The 17781-nt window shown below is 42.0% G+C and overlaps 1 protein-coding gene across 1 annotated transcript; it reads left to right on the top strand.

Annotated features, from left to right (window-relative positions):
* The first annotated feature begins 3492 nt into the window (after positions 1 to 3492).
* Positions 3493 to 17709, top strand: LOC132259020 (protein scabrous). The gene is made up of 4 exons (XM_059756552.1): positions 3493 to 3950; positions 6658 to 6982; positions 11174 to 11749; positions 15798 to 17709. The coding sequence occupies exons 1-4, from the start codon at positions 3715 to 3717 to the stop codon at positions 16599 to 16601; spliced, it is 1941 nt and encodes a 646-aa protein (XP_059612535.1). The 5' UTR covers positions 3493 to 3714; the 3' UTR covers positions 16602 to 17709.
* Positions 17710 to 17781: the final 72 nt, after the last annotated feature.

Here is a 17781-nt window from a genome sequence, read left to right as displayed (position 1 = left end):
AGTCTTATCGGACTGAGACTTTCCGCAGAGACACCTCAGCACATCTTGGGTGAATTTCCTTGTCTTGCTCTTGTGGTCCCCAAATGTGCGATACTTTGCGAAATTCCCAACAAGTCCCATTTAGCGGTGGAATCTCAAATTGCTGTGCATTTTGCCCAGCAAGATCTGCTGAGATGCTGAGAAATTTGATAATTACCAAAAGAAGTGCGCGTAATTAGTGGTATTTCTTGTTGAAAGTCAGCACGATTGCATCTGGGAAAGTGCGCGGGGGGAAATGGAAAGAAACCGAGCTTCTGTGGGGGTTGGAGTTAAGTGACGACTCACTCAATTTGGGTGTGACATGGTGTGGAAATAACCCAGAAATTGAGGGAAAATGTTGAAGGTGGTTTTGCTAAAAAGCTCTCCAACATTTCCTTTCAATAACATTTCCATATGACATCTCCATCATTTCCTCGTTCAAGTGTCGACCACATTGTTCGCCCCGCAAACACACACGCCATGCATTTGGAGCAGCTCCAGTGCACTTCTCCACAGCCATACACTTTTGATTGAATCCCGAATGTTTGGCAATCTCACACGGGGGGCAGAATTTAATATGCGGCTGCATAAAATGTGTCATTTCGATGTAAGAATCACATTCGGCGAGTGCTATGAAATTCTAACTTGTGTCTCTGGAGGCCCGAAAGGTGGTGCACTTTCGATGCAAATTTGCAACTTGCTTGCCGAACAATTGCCCGCATATTTCAGAACCGCTGCTACTTAGTGCCAATTTACACTCGGCGGCAGCAAAATGCACACGCGTGCATGATTATTTCTGCGGTTTTCATGGGCCAACAAACCAGATTCGCGCTGCTCTGATGCGACAAAGGCAGAACATGCAAATGGCATTAATGTTTGCTTGCCGAAACAATTGTGCCAGTGAGTGTATGCAAATGTGAATCTGGCACAATTTGCGGCGCAAGAGAATGCAGAAGTAGCAATCATTTCGGAGGCCCAAGGCAGGCACTTCAGCGTCCTCAACATCTTGCAGCCATGCGTTCTCGCTGGCTACTCGATCGGCAGAGTTGCCGGAAAATTACCCCAATCAGCCAGAGTGCATCTGCCTGTGATAATGGCTGGGCTTTGTTTTTTGCCTTTACCACCGGACACTTTCCTCAGCGCAGGCCATTGTTGACCGAATCATCGAGAATCTCGAGTGACTGTGAATTTGCAGCTCAACTCCGAACTCAACTCTTGGCAACTCCACATCATCATCATTAAAAGTTGAATAGTTTGGGCGGCGAGAGCACTCACTCTCTCATCGGCAATTTCCCCGAGTGCTACCCGGGACAAAGCGGGGGACTGAAGTCATGTGTTTATCCAAAGAGAAGCGCACAAAGGGATGATGAAAGTAAAGATGATCCTCTCATGGGCTCGACAAGGGAGCATTTCCATTATTCCCCGAGCGCCCGATGTTGCATACATCACCGTCACACACTCCCTCCTTTGACCAATCGCCTTGGCAAAGCTGCGTAGAAATGAGATTCAATTGAGGATTGGGCCGAATCTTTTTCACAGCCCAAAACAACTGCCGCAGGTGTGCTGGGAACACACGGTTCGGCTTCAAAGCCATCCTTCGCAATCACTCTGCCATTCCTCCGCACCACGGCGCTCCACCTGGTAATCTCAAAGAGATGAACACATAAGCTGGTAGTGAGTTTTCAGGGGGTGAAAAAGGATTTGCTAATGCCCTTAAATCATACAAAAGCGGGAGAGAAGAAAAAAAATTAGAGCACCCAGAGTGAGAGAGAGTTTTAGCAGTCTGCAAAACTGAAAGTAGATGAAAATCTGTGGTACACACTCGAAATAGAATACATCGAATATGCTTAGTGGGACTTTGCTCTTCAGTTGCAATGCACTCGGACAAATTGACACTAATACATATCACAACTTGATAATCTTATTGATTTTGGTGTCCTGCAGCGTAAATTCATGTAAACTCATTAAGCACACACTCGACTCATTATTTGGTGCATGTTTCATGTGCTATTAGAGCTTGAAAACAGCCAAACAGGATGCCTGATCCTTATCACGGTACATTAAAGGTTTTCCGTGTAAATTTTCCTGATTCGCTGAAACCAATTGAACCTCACGGATATTAAATAAATGCATGCACGGCTCTTTTCTGTGAAAACGATACAAAACCTATATTTAGCAAAATTTAATACATTTTACGGCGAACTCCAGAAATTGCCACAAAGGGCACTAATTGTGGTCAATATAATTTATTTTCAACAGAAATTCAGTTTGAAAAAAAGTTTTTATTTCCTCTATCAAAGGACTCCATCGACGGATGAATTGAAAACTATGAATAGTTGATTTTGCATAGTTTATGTCTTGTGTATTTTTTTTTGAAAAACTCTTCAGTGTTCTATTAATAAGAAAATTTTGAGATTTATTCTTTCATATTTACAGAATTTGAATGAATACAATATTGGTCATATTTTTTAATTTTATTAATAAAGAAACACATCAAGATAAATAAAATCTTGATAATTAAAAATCTACTTTTAGAAAGCTATATTTTCAGTTTTTTTGGTTTTCCTTTTAACTTTGCCTCCTTTCTGTCAAGAATTCCAAGAAACGCTAATAAAATCAACTGGAATATACACAAAATTATTTTTTTAGAGCAATATTAGCGCTTTAATGAACGATTGGAAGGTGTTTTGAGGTAAATTTCGCAGTGATATTAACACTCAATTTTCAAGAATTGTGATTTTGACTCTTCATATGGTCGCTATTGAGGTTATCTTATTACCTGCGATAAATCTATTTGTGTGTGATAAAACACGTGGCAATTTGTGACCAAATTGCCATTCACTCGATTCAACAGACTCCTTTTGGCGGAGCAGATTCGCCTGAGTGCAGATAGCATCAGGCGCAATCGGCAAGCCGATATTGTTGAAAATTTATGCTGTTGCCAGAAAGCCGCCAACACAATACAATCGCCCCGTGAGCGGATTTCTCTGTGTGTAGTTTGCAGTTGAATACATGTGTGGCTCAACAGAAGAGTGTGTGGCACAGAGCCACGCGTGTATATAGCGTTTCCCACCTGCGCTTGTTCATTTAATCACCCTTTCACCTTCGCCCCGCGTTCGCCTGTTTGTCTCTGCTCCGGCAATTCAGCACTTTCTTGTTCACAGCTCATGCGCCCCTACTTCCTGCCGCCCCCCGCCCGCGCACCCCGCCACGGACAGGACATTTTCCGTGTTTATTGCTCACGGAAAAGTCTGTCTCGCTCGCTGCTTTTTGGCGGTTTCGCCCATTGATTTGCTCCCCTCGCGAGGGTCTTGGGGCTGGGGTGGTCTCTCAGCAGTGCCCCAGAGCCGCACAGGACAGCCGGCGTCGCCCAGTGTTTCACGCCACACACTTGCAGATGCAGCCTTGCAACAAACACACCACCGCTATAAAGGGTCACCCAGTGTTGCTCCGACTCTCAGTTAAGAAGTGACTCTCGCACCGTTGAGACGTACATTTTACCGGGGCTTTCTGTCGCTGCTTGTGTCGTGGTTCGGAGAGTGATTCGGTGTGTTAATAATTCACCTCTCCTGGTCCAGCCACCCATTCTCATGCCAAGCCCGAGGGAGTCTCTGTGAATGTGAATTACGAGGAAGTGAATGGGCAAATAATCAATCCCCAGCTGAAATATTAATTCGTCCCCCCAGTTGAGTGACAATGAATCAAGTGTCCTTCCTCGGCGTCCTCTGCATCGTGGCGCTCCTTGTGGCCACGGAGGGCTCAGAAGTGCCCATTAGTGAGCAAGTGTCATTAATGTCGAAGCAATTGAATGCACTGATGACGAGGCGACGAGAGGATTACCAACTCCTAGAGGAGAACTTGAAGAAGTTCGTGCGCCAGAATGCTCAGCAGTACACCACAGTTGATGTACGAGAGGAGATTAATCAATTGAGGTAATTAGACACAATATTCTCCAGACCCTCGCCTTTGGCGCCCCACGGGAAAAATGCGCCAAAGCGAGGGATTAGGACATTGCCGACTGCCCGACGTGGGGGTGGATAAATGAGGTGATTATTTCGATGAATAGACTTTTGGCTTCGGTTACACTGTGCAAACGATCCTTGCCATTGTCGTTGTCATGCTCACCTATTAGCTTAAGCTCGGAGTTAAGCTTCTTGCAAAGTGAGACATTGCATCACTTGTTTTGTTTGTCATGATTAAGGAGTGAAATGGTGGAGGATGCTTCAAATGGGACAACAAAGAGCTCCAAGTATTTATCGAAGCTCCGTCTAAATACTTCAGTGTTAAATGTAAGCTTCTCTGGGTATTACGAAAGTTTCAACTATGTATGTTTCATAGCAGCCTAAAACTATGTACTCTGCGCCACAAAAAAAATACATCAATTTGGAAGCTCAGACGCTTCACCGCATAAAATACCTTCAGTCGGAACTTGTGTGAAAGAGTACGATAGAATTTGGCTGGGAATTTGGTGAAAGTCGGCAAATGATAAGGACTTGAATGGAATTTTGGTTTATCATAGAAGACATCGAGAACTTATCAAAAGTATTCAACTTTGAAGTTTAACTTCACTGAATTCTTGATAATAAGGATCCAAATTTCATATCTACTAATCACCATTACTCGTTTGCTTCGTCTTGAGCACATTGAAAGCTATTGAGAAACTCTTAGAGCACTTCTATAATCTTAAACTTGAAACTTTTCTTGACATAGTTTTTTCATTCTCCATGAAGTTTCCCTTACAAATATCATTAAACATTTATCAAAAGTGTCGCTCGGAAAGGTGTGTAAAACGTCAAGTACACATTGGAAGTTTCTCAGAACATCGAAATCGGCAGTAAAGTTGCGTCAATCGCTGACAGAATGTCCGCACCATCGGCACGAGCGTAGCGAGTTGGTCGAATGAAAGGACCAACTCCTGTTCCTTCATTCGTGTCTCCATTTATCATTTTGTTCCTGCCCACGGCAAAAAGGCACACGGAGTATCAAATGCTGTGGCGTAATATAATTTTGAGGTGAAATTTACATTTGAAAAAGCGCAAAAATGAAAATGCGAGTGGGGGAGAAACTTTTCACTGGCGGGGATAATTGAGGAGTGAGTGATTAAAATATATTAATTTCGGTGGAACAATAAATAATTAAATTTTCGATATGAAAGGCAAATGGCACGCACGCACGAGCTAACTATGTACAAAGGATATTAGCGTGCAAATCGGATATATAATGTACATAAGAGGGAGATGGATTTTTTCCTGGGCTGCTCAGAGCCCAGGAAAAAGCATTTTCGGTGATATTTAATATTTTCACCACTGTTGTATGATGTTTTCTCCGTTTCTGCTCACGTTGTACTCACGGTTGATATCGTAAAAGGATATTTATGGTGCTATTCCGACTAAGAAAAATCTTCATACCTTTTCCTCTTTAGCATAATACACATATTTTTTCTCTCCCTCTTGCTGGGATGAAAAACACCCCATTTCACATCGAAATTATACACTTTTACGAGGTATTTGCCTGATGAGATGCATCAAAATGAAAAGTCTGACGCAGGAAGAGTGTATATTCATCCCTCAAGATATTTCTTTTCAACTGATGGGGTGGGTGAAAAGTTATTGGAAACTCTCCGTGGAGGAAAAGTTATACAAACTCAATTGTTCCCCAATTAGACATTCTCACACGGCAAACTCTCCTCAGCTCGACTCTCCCTTCAGTCCTCAAGGATAATTCCGCAATTGCCATATTCTTGCAGCTCGTCTTCACAATTAACTTAAAGTTTTAAACCCATGCGGAGAAGATGCCACATCCTGGGGGAATATATTAAATTTATTTTTATTAAACTCCAACTCAGAAGAGACATGAGAAACTCCCTCGATTGGCACACGATGAAAAGGGATGACTTTAAATCCACTTTTGGAAATCCATAACTTAAAGCGACACACACACACACGAGCTCCATTATTTCCAGGAAATTTGAGCAAATGATGGGAAAACAGGAGAGAATTATGCATATTAAGCGACGCTGAAACAACCCACACACTGAGAAGAAAATACAGTGCATAATTTGCTTAACCCCGATGAGCTGTTTTACATAAACACGAAGCTTATTAAGGATATTTTCCATTAGAGCCAGGAAATGCTCGGCAACTTCCTCATCCCTGAAGTGAAGTGTGTGTGTTTCATGGGCAGCTGCACTTCTCATTATTTTGCGCGATTGACCAATTTTTCAGATGGGTTTTCAGCACCGCATCAAACAGGTTTTTATATTAATGGCGATTTAGGCTTTATTGACTCGGCGAGCCAATAAAGGAGTGAGCAAACGATGGGTCTTTGCCAGAACTCTTCTTTTATGTACAACCCAGGCATTCATTTGAAGACTAGTTGCATATTATGAGCCACAATTTGGGGCGCATATGTACAAGTGATTAGCTCATCCAAATTTGTTCTCGACTTGCCAAATTCCATTTCATTTCCTTCTCCATCGCTCGAGCAAATACTCCAGCTTGAGTTCAGTGATTGGGCGAATGCGAGGACGAACATGAGATATGAGGGATGCTTCCCTTAAGGAAACAAACTCATTACACAAATATCATGAACTCCTCCATCATACTTAATCAATTCACCTCGTCCTCTATCGCCCCCCAGGAAGGAGCTGAAGATCCTGCGAGAGGGATGGCAGGGGTCGAATGAACACCTCACGGCGCAATGGCTCACGAGGACCATCGCCGAATTGCGGTCGGAATTGGCTGAACTTCAGCAAACATCGTCAGCATCGTCAAAGGAGTTCCAGCAACGCACACAAATGATTGAGGACATCAGTGGCTTGAGGGAGGACGTGAAGAGTCTCAGGCTGGAAATCGAGGCGCTGCGACAGCGCCAAGAGAAGGCCGACAAGTTGATCCACGAGCTGCGGAATGAGGCCATCCAGACCGGCGAGGATTTGCGACGCAGCCTCAAGTACAAGAATCAGGTGAGGCACAATTGAGGGGTGACAAAGTGCGGTTTCTGAGGGGCATTAACGATGGGATTACGAGGTCATAATTCGAGGGATGAGCACCCGAGCAGGTGTGTGTTAACCTTGTGATTAAACATTTCTCGTTGACGCGCAAAATCAGGTCGAGAGGGACTCAAATTAAAATGCCATAAAATGCGAAGCAACAGGACCGGTGCGGTTTTCTCACTGTTTCACCATTAATTAATTTTTTATTTTAACAACGTTCCTCCCAACAAAGTATGCGGCAAATTTTGTAGGCATTTTTCGAGAGGGATTTTGAACGTTAATTTGCAAATTATACATAAAAAAAAAGTGTGTGTCAAATTGAAAATTCTGGGCAATTTGTGCACCGGCCAAGAGTTGGGAACAATCTTAAGGAAGTTTCAACAACAGGAGGCCAATGCAAGAGTCAAAATTAGTGGAAACAAACCAATGAAATCATCATGCATTTTAATGAATTGCTTAAATTTCAGATTTGTTTGGGGATTTTGACTAAATTAATGAAGAAATCAAAATTCACATCTCTCTGCAATATTTCCATTAAATTATTTCCATTCATTCCTGACTTGTGTTCATAGAAATTGCATATTTTCATACTTATTAAACCCCTTCTTTGAAAATGTCATCAACAAAAGTTGTTCATGAAGTCATATAAACACGATAAATTCATCATATTTCCATTGACAGAAGTTCACGCAAAGAAATCAGAAGGAAGAAGAAAAAAGTCTGACAAATTCTTCGAATCGCAAATGAGCAAAACAAATTCTTTGAAAGAAAATAAAACTTCTCTCAAGTAACACAAGAAATAGGTGCAAATATTGAAGTCAAATTTCACTATAGTTCAGTTAATCTGCAGTCTTAATCAAAGTGCCGAAACAAGTCGATCAACTGTCTGCAAATGGAGCAATATTTGCCATTGTCACCACCTCCGTTTAGCAATCTAAAATCAACCCTTAGCGTCTGAATTCTCTGTGTCTTGTTCGGTGTGTACTTCCGCTCAGGAATTAATCTATTCCCTGCTGAAGCACTCCTGGCAAACGCCTATCTACCTCCTAATCTTTATGCTTATGGCCCAATTAATTTGAATACAACGACATTCCCGACATTTCTCGTTTGTACACTTCCACCCAACAATCCAAACTCCCTTCGGCGTCCTCGCGCATTCCCACCGAATCTCGCGAAACCGCCGAAATTCATTATGAACTTGTAATAATTCATTGTACTTGCCTTATGGTTTTTTTCCCGCCATCTTCCTCAGCTCTTTTTCCTGCCATTCTCTCCCGACAGGAAACCTCAGTTTATGTGTCTGCAGTGGTGCTTTTTTTTGCTTGCTCCTCGCGCCGAATTTACTGCGGAATTCATTTTGGTATGAAGAAAACTCACTTAAGACATACTTGGTGGCCGTTTCAATTATGAGTGGAGAGGTTGAAATTGGATTTTTCAGCTACACAGCCAAGAGGATTTCTCAAGTGGACACGAAGAGTGATTCACTGACTTTCCGGGGACGGAAAGTCAGGGCGGTTTTCCTATGATGCCAGATGGCAAATAGGAGAGGAGAATTACTCAGCAGAAAAAAAAACTCCACGTAGCGGATGGCAAAACATTTGTCTTTCGCGTGCAAAGGAGAAGAGTTTGAGGAAGTGGCGGAAATAGTGCACCGCATCGCGCGGCATTACATTATTGGAAACGAATTATGCGCCAGAGAAAATCAAGATAATTGTGCTGCTGTTTTCCATGTCAAAATGTTGGGTGTTTTTGTGTCCGACGCATGAATATGTCGACAATTCATCAGCTTCGAGAGGCAGGTGCAGCATTTCTTCAGCCACTCTCCATCAATTCCCTCTCGGCCGATTCTCTCCCGCTTTCCGAATCGCTCGGTCGTGCTCCAGGTGAATTTTTCGACTTTTATATACTCCGCATCTCCTTTTGTGGCCTCTTCGCCTCTGTATTTATCCAAATGTCGGCATATGTGGAAAAAAGATTCTATACCATGAGAGTGGTTTAATCAACCTCTTTCTGGTCACTTCTCCCTCGAGAGCTTTCTTTTTCCACACACACACACTCGCCACAATTTCATTTGCGAGCTCTCAGATGTCGATTCACAATCGCCCAAAGATGCTCCGGCGATTGCTGGTCAACTTGCTGACTGAGGCTCCTTTTCACCCACCGAACTTTTTTGGGGATCCATTTCAAACTCGCCTGTTTACTCTGCGAATATTTTCTTCTTGAAATAATAATATTCCGGTGTGTCCAAAAATAAAATTTCGCCCCCTGAATCAACATCTTTGTTTATTCCATCCCACACTGATGCAATTATTAAATTTGCATTTTGTTCTACTTTTCGCCCAGTTCGGATGTGTTTTTTTTCTCCCTCCGTGTTTTCGCAGGTGCGATGGGATTTCGTACAGTCACAGCTGAATCGTGATGAGAGCAAACAAGTGGAAAAATTTGCAGAATCACACTTTGAAATTGATAAATTGAACCATAGCTGAAAACAAACTCCGCCTTCCCAAATCTAATATATGAAATATTTGGTTTTAAAATCAAATTGACATTTATATGACAAAGATGTGAATTAAAAAAAACAAAATTATTCTAAAAAGCTCTTCGCAATACCATAAAACCAATCAATCTCAGTTTAATTTGTAAAATAAATTTCTCAATTAAAACCCTGAAGTTTGGCAGTTGAAAATTAATATTGCAATATCGAAAGAATCATTAAAATATAAATTCACAGAGAGAGAGATGACAAAAAACAGCGAAAGCGATTTTACATTGCGTTCATAATTCAATCTATAGTTTCAATTATTTTTATGTTTACCACTGAACAAAAAGCATCAAAGCAAAAAAAGCTGAAAGCCCTGCTATTTATTGGGACCGAATGCAAAATTATGCTGTTGAAAAAGGAATTGCAGGCAAAAGGTATTTTTTTTAGAGGAAACATGTATTAATGCTAAAAATACAATTCAGTGTGAAGCTCTGAATGGTGAAGCTTTTTCCGAAATACAAAATTTCCGACTAATTATTGGTGTATAAAAACTGTAAAAAACGGCCGGTAAAAAATATTCATGGACAAATTGTTAGAGTCGACGGGACAAAATGCGCTGTTATTATGCTAAAAAATACATGATCTCATGTGAATAGCACAACGACTCGTGAGGTATTGAATTTCATTTGAGGTCCCCTCTATTCAAGTAATATTTTCGTGAAATTATGCACGAGTAATTGCTCAAAGAGAAGCCTAAAATTGCTTCGTGGAAGTGAAACTGGAGGAGCGGAAAAAATAAAAACGTATCCAATCACGAAGATATGATGCCACTTTTAAATTTTAAATTCAGAAGCACTTCGCGCTCGATGAAGCGTCGCGTATCGGGAAGATAAGGGAGGAATCGCTGGGATAATCGCATAATTTTGAACGTTAAACCAGAGAGAGAGAGAGAGAGAGAGAAGTTGTGGTTATTGCTCAATTAGCAAATTAATTAATGGGCCAGAATTAAGAGCGACAAGAATTGCTTTCGACATCAATTACGGTCATTTCTTTTGCAAAATCGATATCAGCAGTGCTTAAAGGTGCACCGATGGAGGAATTCTGGGAATTCAGCACGAAATATCCTTTCTCAGTCATGACAGGGTCATAAATCTCTTAAGAAATCGATCTGAAAACCAGGAATCTGTTCTTGAACTGCTTTTCAATTCACGGAAGTTCAAACTGAAATATATATTTCCTCTGTGTGACTGTTTGAGTCGTTTTAGTGTTACAAATTCCGCAAAGGAAAGCACAAAATGCTATTATAAATTATAGCAAACAATATAATAGAGTATAATTGGCTTTATTGCTGGAATTCTTCTACTTATATTCCATATATTTAATTAAAACTACCTAAAACTACTTAGCAAGCAAGTGACATTAAAATTCTGTTATTGTTACCATTCTGTGCAATTCTAAAAATGCTTACATGGTGAAACAGTCTGAAAGTTTTCCAGAAATGACAAATGTTCAATCGTGCCTAAAATAACATTTTAAAACACGTCTCAACTTTGGCTCTGCCAAAGCTCTTTCATCTCTCTTTGCCAGCAACTTTTCTCTCTCCTCTAAATCAACTCCAACTTTATAGAGCTTTCATGCTAATGCAACTCAATTTACCCTAAAAATAATATCATCCACAGAAACACTCCAAAGCTATTGATTTCGCGAAGCCGGAAGCTGATCACCGGATGCGCCACAGGCGCTTCATTCGGCAGCAACTGCACGATCTGGACGCCGGTCAGAAGGCGCTCTTCCGGCGCGTGTCGGAACTGAAGAACCAGCGCCTGGGCGAGCGTCTGCAGAGCGTCGAGACGGAGGCGAAGCACGCCGCCACGAAGACGTTCAACCTCAGCCGCGAGCTCGGCCACCAGAGCACCACCATGAACAAGATGCACAGCTCGATTCTGGAGCTGCTGGAGGACGTGGAGGGCATCCAGAACAAGATGGACAAGACGCTGCCCGAGCTACGCCGCGAGATCTCCAAGGTGGAGTTCAACGCTGCCCAAATCACGGCGCAGCAGCACTTCAGCCACGAGGAGGGCCAGAACTGCGCCAAGGCGCTTCAGGCGCTCGCCGTGAGCGTGAGCGGCCTGCAGAAGGACGCGGACATCGTGCGGGCGGTGCAGCACCAGACGGACCGGCTGCAGCAGGACGTGGAGCGGCTCAAGTCCGCCGTGTCGCTGCACAGGGAAGTCTTCCACAGCCGCCTGGAGAAGGTGAGTGGTCAGCCCCTTGCTTTCAGGTTTCTCGCCCCGCGGCCACTCGGCCAGCACCTGCCCGAAAGTTTCGCTGTGCGATAATCAAGACACGTTCGCACTTCTCTCGCGAAGACATTCCATCGCCGAGACGTTGGGTATTTCAGCAGGAGACTTCCTAGAGATATATTGGCACGTCGTGCAATTGCCTTATCTTATCGCATGCTCCTTGTTTGATCTTCCTGTAATTGGGGCGATTAATAGCACACTATCGCAATCATCACGTGAGGATCAGATGATTTGTGGGTATTTAAAGCACTTTGAGGTCAGTTTTTGTCCGTTACAGAGAAATTTCAAACATATTTCAGCACTCTGTGTTGTGTCTTTGAGCCTTTTGCACGGTATAAAAGGGTTACATTTGACTTAAAAGAATATATGCCGTTGTAGAATATAATTTTCCCCTTCTAAAATGCAATTTTTCTTGAAAATCTGACGAAATTTGGCGCCATTAGAAGTAATTTTTAGTGCAAATTACATAAAAGACGTCTTTTCCTATTCTAAAAGTTCTCTCAAAACACCCTAAAAATAGGTGAAGACATACTCTAACACAAATTATCCGTATTAGACAATTGTAGGTGTAAAATCACCTTTTCAAAATGCTTTTACTTTTGAAAATCCACCGAAAAATGGCGTGAATGATTAATGGAGAAAATCAGAATCATTCTTTGGGAAAGCATTTCTTACCATGTAAGAAGGGATGCAAGGGTGAAAATGTTAACTATCCGCCCCAGAGTGATGATCACTAGTTGCAAAAATAATAAGGTTACAGTGAACAAGAAGTGTGCATATTAAAAGGAGACAAAGAATGTCAACAATTTCACAACTTGAATGACATATTTCTGCTTTGAACATAGTTTTTCATCTCATTCATGTAGAGCAGGAGTTCTCGTGATTTTATGCTCTTGGAAGACTGTAACTCTACAAAATAGAACAACCAATTTCAAATGGCTGAATAGATTGAATTCAAAGATGAGACACAAAATGGCTTGCAATTTACATCATATTGTGAAGTTTTCAGCTCGCCTTATTTGCCCTCAACTTCTGTGTGCATTTCAGGGCAAAAAAGTGCTCGTCTGGAGACATTTAATAAATAACGTGCTCATGTGAACATGTCGGAGGGCATTTTTTTTTTCTTTAAACCAGAGCATGTTTTCCCCATTTGGGCACTATAAATAACAACTTTGTGGGGCATTTTGCAAAATTAAGAAAATATCCTGAATGACGAGGAGGATTTTTTTTTCTCCTCTGCATGCGCTTCGAGCAAAAAAGTAATCTTATCACTTCATTCGCGAATTCCTCTTTTTTGCTCGTGCTTTCCCCCCAATTCTTCTATCGATTTCGGGCCGGGAAAGAGGCAAATTGAAATTTCAATTTCCTCTCCATTCTTGCAACTTGAATGACACACCCGCACTTTGTGCGCCAGGCGCGATGCTTTTTGCCGTCTGGGCGGAAAAAGAAAGTGTCACTGAAAATTTCTCCGCACACATTTCACGAGCTTATCGCCAAGCGAGCCACAATGGCGAACAATTTAACTGTCCTGCTCCCGCCATAATTGTAAATAATTAATCACGTGGAGAACAAAACGGACTGAAAGGCGGAAAATTCGGTCCCCGTAGGCCCATTTAGTGCTGTGCTGAGAAATTCTTATGCCATAGCAAGAGTTAATTGTAATCAGTTTGTGGTGGCGGTGATAAATTTTTATGCACTACGCATTCTATGCCTTTTGTTGCCGAACTCTTGTTCTCCGATGTTCTGTGTGGCGCCCCAACCCTCGATTGCGAGCCATAAATTATGGTTTTCTTTGCAGCACAAACCACACACACACACACACACACTCTGGCGCACAGAGAGTTCTTTTTTTAATGGGGAAAAGCCAACCTCACTTCAGGATGTGAAAGGGTTGAATAGATGGAGGAGCTCAGCCATTCAGGAGGCCTCCTCAAACCATTCATCTTCCATGGGCTCCACTGTGAGTCTCGCTTTACATAATGCCATGGGTTTGTTGACATAACAAAAGTGTATCTCAACGGGAGGAATCTTAGAGTTGATGAAGAATTATGGAGTGGCAATGGCGGAGATAGCAGCTGCTTGGGGCGTCTTAGGGAGATTTATCGGACAAATCAAACACAAGTATTAATTGGAAAAGCTCACTGATAAATTGTAATCTAGGACACTTTGCTCTCGTATGTAAAAGTCCATTAGGAATCCTTAATGATTGAGTCACGTTCTCAGCAACAAATGGAATTTCCAATGCATTCGATACTGATTTATCGAGTTCAAGCACACACACAATGAAGTTACATCATAATTACCTAGTCAGTGTCACTTGACAGTGATTAAGTGAGGAATTTTCTTACTTTTTGATCGATTTATGTAAATCATTCTATACGACTCTATGCAACTTTATATTCATATCTCACAAGATAAGTAACATAATTTCTAGTGTTTTGCACTTATTTTAGGAGGAAATTCGTCTCTCTAAATCACTTTTCAAGCTCTTTGTGAATAAAAAATCTCTAATTTGCTAACCTAATTAATGTGTAATTGCATTAAAACTGCAGAGAATTCTGTAAATACGCTTTCTGGTATTGCAAAAACAGAAAAACCCTCTCAAGAGAGCTTTTATTTAATCAAAGCTCTCATTTCTCTTAGACTTTTTTCTCATTTCCACCGAGCATTGCCACTCCAGTTGTAAATATCTCAATGCGGAATGTTAAAATTTAAGATTTCTCCCATAAATTTCATGCGAAATTGTTTAACTTCTGCCAACAGAACTGCTGTACTCGCTGGAGTCACTTTTCAATTAGGTACGAAGCGGGTCTGAGAAATTCTCTCCTTGTTTAATGTTTATCTTCCAATGTTACGCCAAGTTGAGGAAGTCATATTGCTAAATAGACACAATGCATTCGGCTCACCACCCGCGCGCACCAACCCACTTTTCCACCCCCAAAATGATACCGGCTGAAGTGTGTTTGAATGTGAGAACGTTAGGCAAATATTTGACGGATATAAATGAAAATCGTTTAATTACAGCAAAACTCGTGCCCTCAATTTCACTAAAGGGAGGATTCTTTTTCCGGCCAGAAAACTTTTACTCCCTCGGGCACCTCTTTGCGACCCACATTCCGCATCGCAAGACGTGCGACTTGGGGGTGTGTGGCAGCGATTACAAAAGTTTCCCCATAAATGGCAACGATTAATTGCACGATGGGCTCATTATCGAATTAACCGCTCAAGACAATACAGCGCTTTATGAGGTGATTAAATACATATATTTCGCGCGAAATGATCAACAACATTAGCTTTAAAAAGCACGACCGCGAGAGCTTTATTGGAAATTTATATTGGCGGTCGTTTAAGGTGTATTTAATGGCCAATTAGCGGTTTCATCGGAATCGATCCCGGCCATAACTCGGAGGTGTTGGAATGGAAAACGATGCGTTTTTGATTATGCCCGCGGCAGAGTTTATTGCATGGCGGAAAGTACCCAATTTCACCTCCCCCAAATAGACTCGACTTTTTATATGAATTGCCATGAAATTCCTGACCCACTCACCGCAACTTTGCGTGTGTTCTTTCACTTTCCCGATACTTTTGCCAAACATGAGAAGTTTTGGGGTGGATTTTCCCGTTGAATTTACTGCACTTGGTTGTAACGCTGAAAAGCCCTTCGGGGGAAAGCGTATAAGAGTCGAGCTTTTCCCCAAATTTACTTTGTTCTCTCACAGAGAAATCAGATTTTATTGCATCGAATGTGTACGTAAATCGTTTCCTCGTCATCACTTTTCTCTTATCCCCCAAAATCTATTGCAAATTTATTGCCAATTTAAAGTTTCGTGGTGCGAAAAGCGAGGAATCTTTCGGGTATAAGAAGAGCAACAGTGCGATTTTGAATTACTCAAAATGAACCGATTTCTGAGATAACTCAGTGGATGTTGCGAAGGAAATCTGTGCGATTTCGTTTTTACTCTTCAGCAACGTTATAACGACGTTATTTCTATCCTTGCAGATGGAATCTGAGTCGAAGGACAACCAATCTGCAACTCCCGAAGACGTTCTTTCGCCGGACCAGCGTGAAACGCAGATCCTAGTCGATCAGCTGGAGCACGTGGAAATGGAGTACGAAACGATTGTCAACAAGATGCCGCGCGATTGCTCTCACCTGGATCACAGCTTGAATGGTTTCTACCTGATCGCTCCGGAGGGACAGCATCGTCCGATCATAACGAAGTGCTCAGCCGGCGGATGGAGTCTGATCCAGCGTCGCCACGACGGTTCGGTGGACTTCAACAGGTCCTGGGACGAATATGCGCAAGGCTTCGGATCGCCCTCGAGTGAGTTCTGGATCGGGAACGAAGCGCTGCACCGACTCACGGCGGACAACTGCTCCAGTCTGCGGATAGAGATGCAGGACATCTACGACAACACCTGGCGAGCGGAGTACAGCCACTTCCACATCGACACTCGCGCCGACGGATTCAGGCTGACAGTGGCGGGATTCAGTGGGAACGCCTCGGATGCGCTGAACTACCAGAACGGGATGCAGTTCTCGGCGATCGACGACGATCGGGACATCAGCAACACGCACTGCGCCACGAACTATGAGGGCGGATGGTGGTTCTCGCACTGCCAGCACGCCAATCTCAACGGCAGATACAATCTGGGCCTGACCTGGTTCGACTCCACGCGGAACGAGTGGATCGCCGTGAAGTCCAGCACGATGGAGATCGCAAGGAGGTCACGATGCGACGCCGAAGACACCACGATCACTCCCGATCAAGCCAAAGACTCCACCGAATCTACCAGCGTATAGAGATCAACCAAAAGACTCCAAGAGACTCCAGAAGCACACCTCCCGGGCAGTCCTGGAGGATCGGTAGCCAATTAGCGACACAAAGTGATCGTGAAATCTACAGGAGTTATAATCAGAGTTGGAAGGATGCCGCAACGGACTAACTTTCGAGGAAGGAGTTTGAAACATCGGGACCAAGTTTAGATCCTGATTCATTCGAACCAAGCAATTTGGGAAATTGACAAATTTATTTATACATTTCAAGAAATCAAGATCTAGATTCTTGAGACTCCAGAAAGCAATTAAGCAGAGCTTCTAAGCAATCACAAAAATTTGATCTTCAACTCTGGTTATAATTAAAACACAATGTAAATATCGTAGGAAAAATCAATGACCGGGATTTTTCAATTCCTGTCGAAAACATATCTTTTCTCAAAATTGTAAACATTCCTTTTGAGGAGTGGAAAGTATCCAAAATATATATACTTAAGCCATCAGCGTTGTCAGTAAAGCCAGAAACGGAAAGTCATGTTAGTCGTTTAGAGACGTTTGTTTGAATTTTGAAATTTTCCTCAAATTCTGTCGCCATGTTGAAACGAATAATGTTAGGTGTAATCTAAAAATAGGATCGCTTTAGTGCATAATCAGCAAGTATTTTTGTAAAGACTATACTTTCCTCTAATCTTATTTATATATTACCTTTAAAGAACTGAGACTTAACTTCTGCCGAGCGTATCGCAATGATCGCAGCGCATTCTAATCAATGGTCCTAATAATCACAATAAATGCAGATCGTGTAGAAATAGTGAAGTACCAAAGAGAATATCTATAGAAATACGTGTGGCATCTCAAGCATGACTCAAATATAGCCAAGTAGAGTGTAATTTTATTCTACGAATAAGGAACTGTTCAATGAATTTAAAACGAATGGCATTTAATTGTAAAAACAAATAATCACTAATAAAATCGCCTATAATCATAGTTGTGTAGTCATTAACTTTCGCTCTAGTTCTAGTGCATTTCAAGGCATTGTTCATGTCAAAGAAGCTTCAGTGGAAAATATCGATGGTACAATTGATCATGATTTTCATGTAGAAATTGTATGTAAGTTTGATTTCTGTACAATAAAGTGGACTTTTGTATGAAAAACAGTGTTGTAAATTGCTGGTAATTTTGAACGAGTAAATTTCCAGCTTTTGCA

This window comes from Phlebotomus argentipes, unplaced genomic scaffold (genome assembly GCF_947086385.1).
Source record: "Phlebotomus argentipes unplaced genomic scaffold, Phlebotomus argentipes genome assembly scaffold_18, whole genome shotgun sequence".
NCBI classification, from domain to species: Eukaryota; Metazoa; Arthropoda; class Insecta; order Diptera; family Psychodidae; genus Phlebotomus; species Phlebotomus argentipes.
Note: the sequence above shows the minus strand (reverse complement) of the source record. Positions and strands in the feature narration are given on the sequence as shown.

Bases quoted from the DNA above. Each gene is read 5' to 3' on its own strand.
- LOC132259020 (XM_059756552.1), top strand. From the start codon at position 3,715: ATGAATCAAGTGTCCTTCCTCGGCGTCCTCTGCATCGTGGCGCTCCTT. The intron at 6,983-11,173 runs GTGAGGCACAAT...TATCATCCACAG, and splicing joins GCCTCAAGTACAAGAATCAG to AAACACTCCAAAGCTATTGA. The intron at 11,750-15,797 runs GTGAGTGGTCAG...CTATCCTTGCAG, and splicing joins TCCACAGCCGCCTGGAGAAG to ATGGAATCTGAGTCGAAGGA.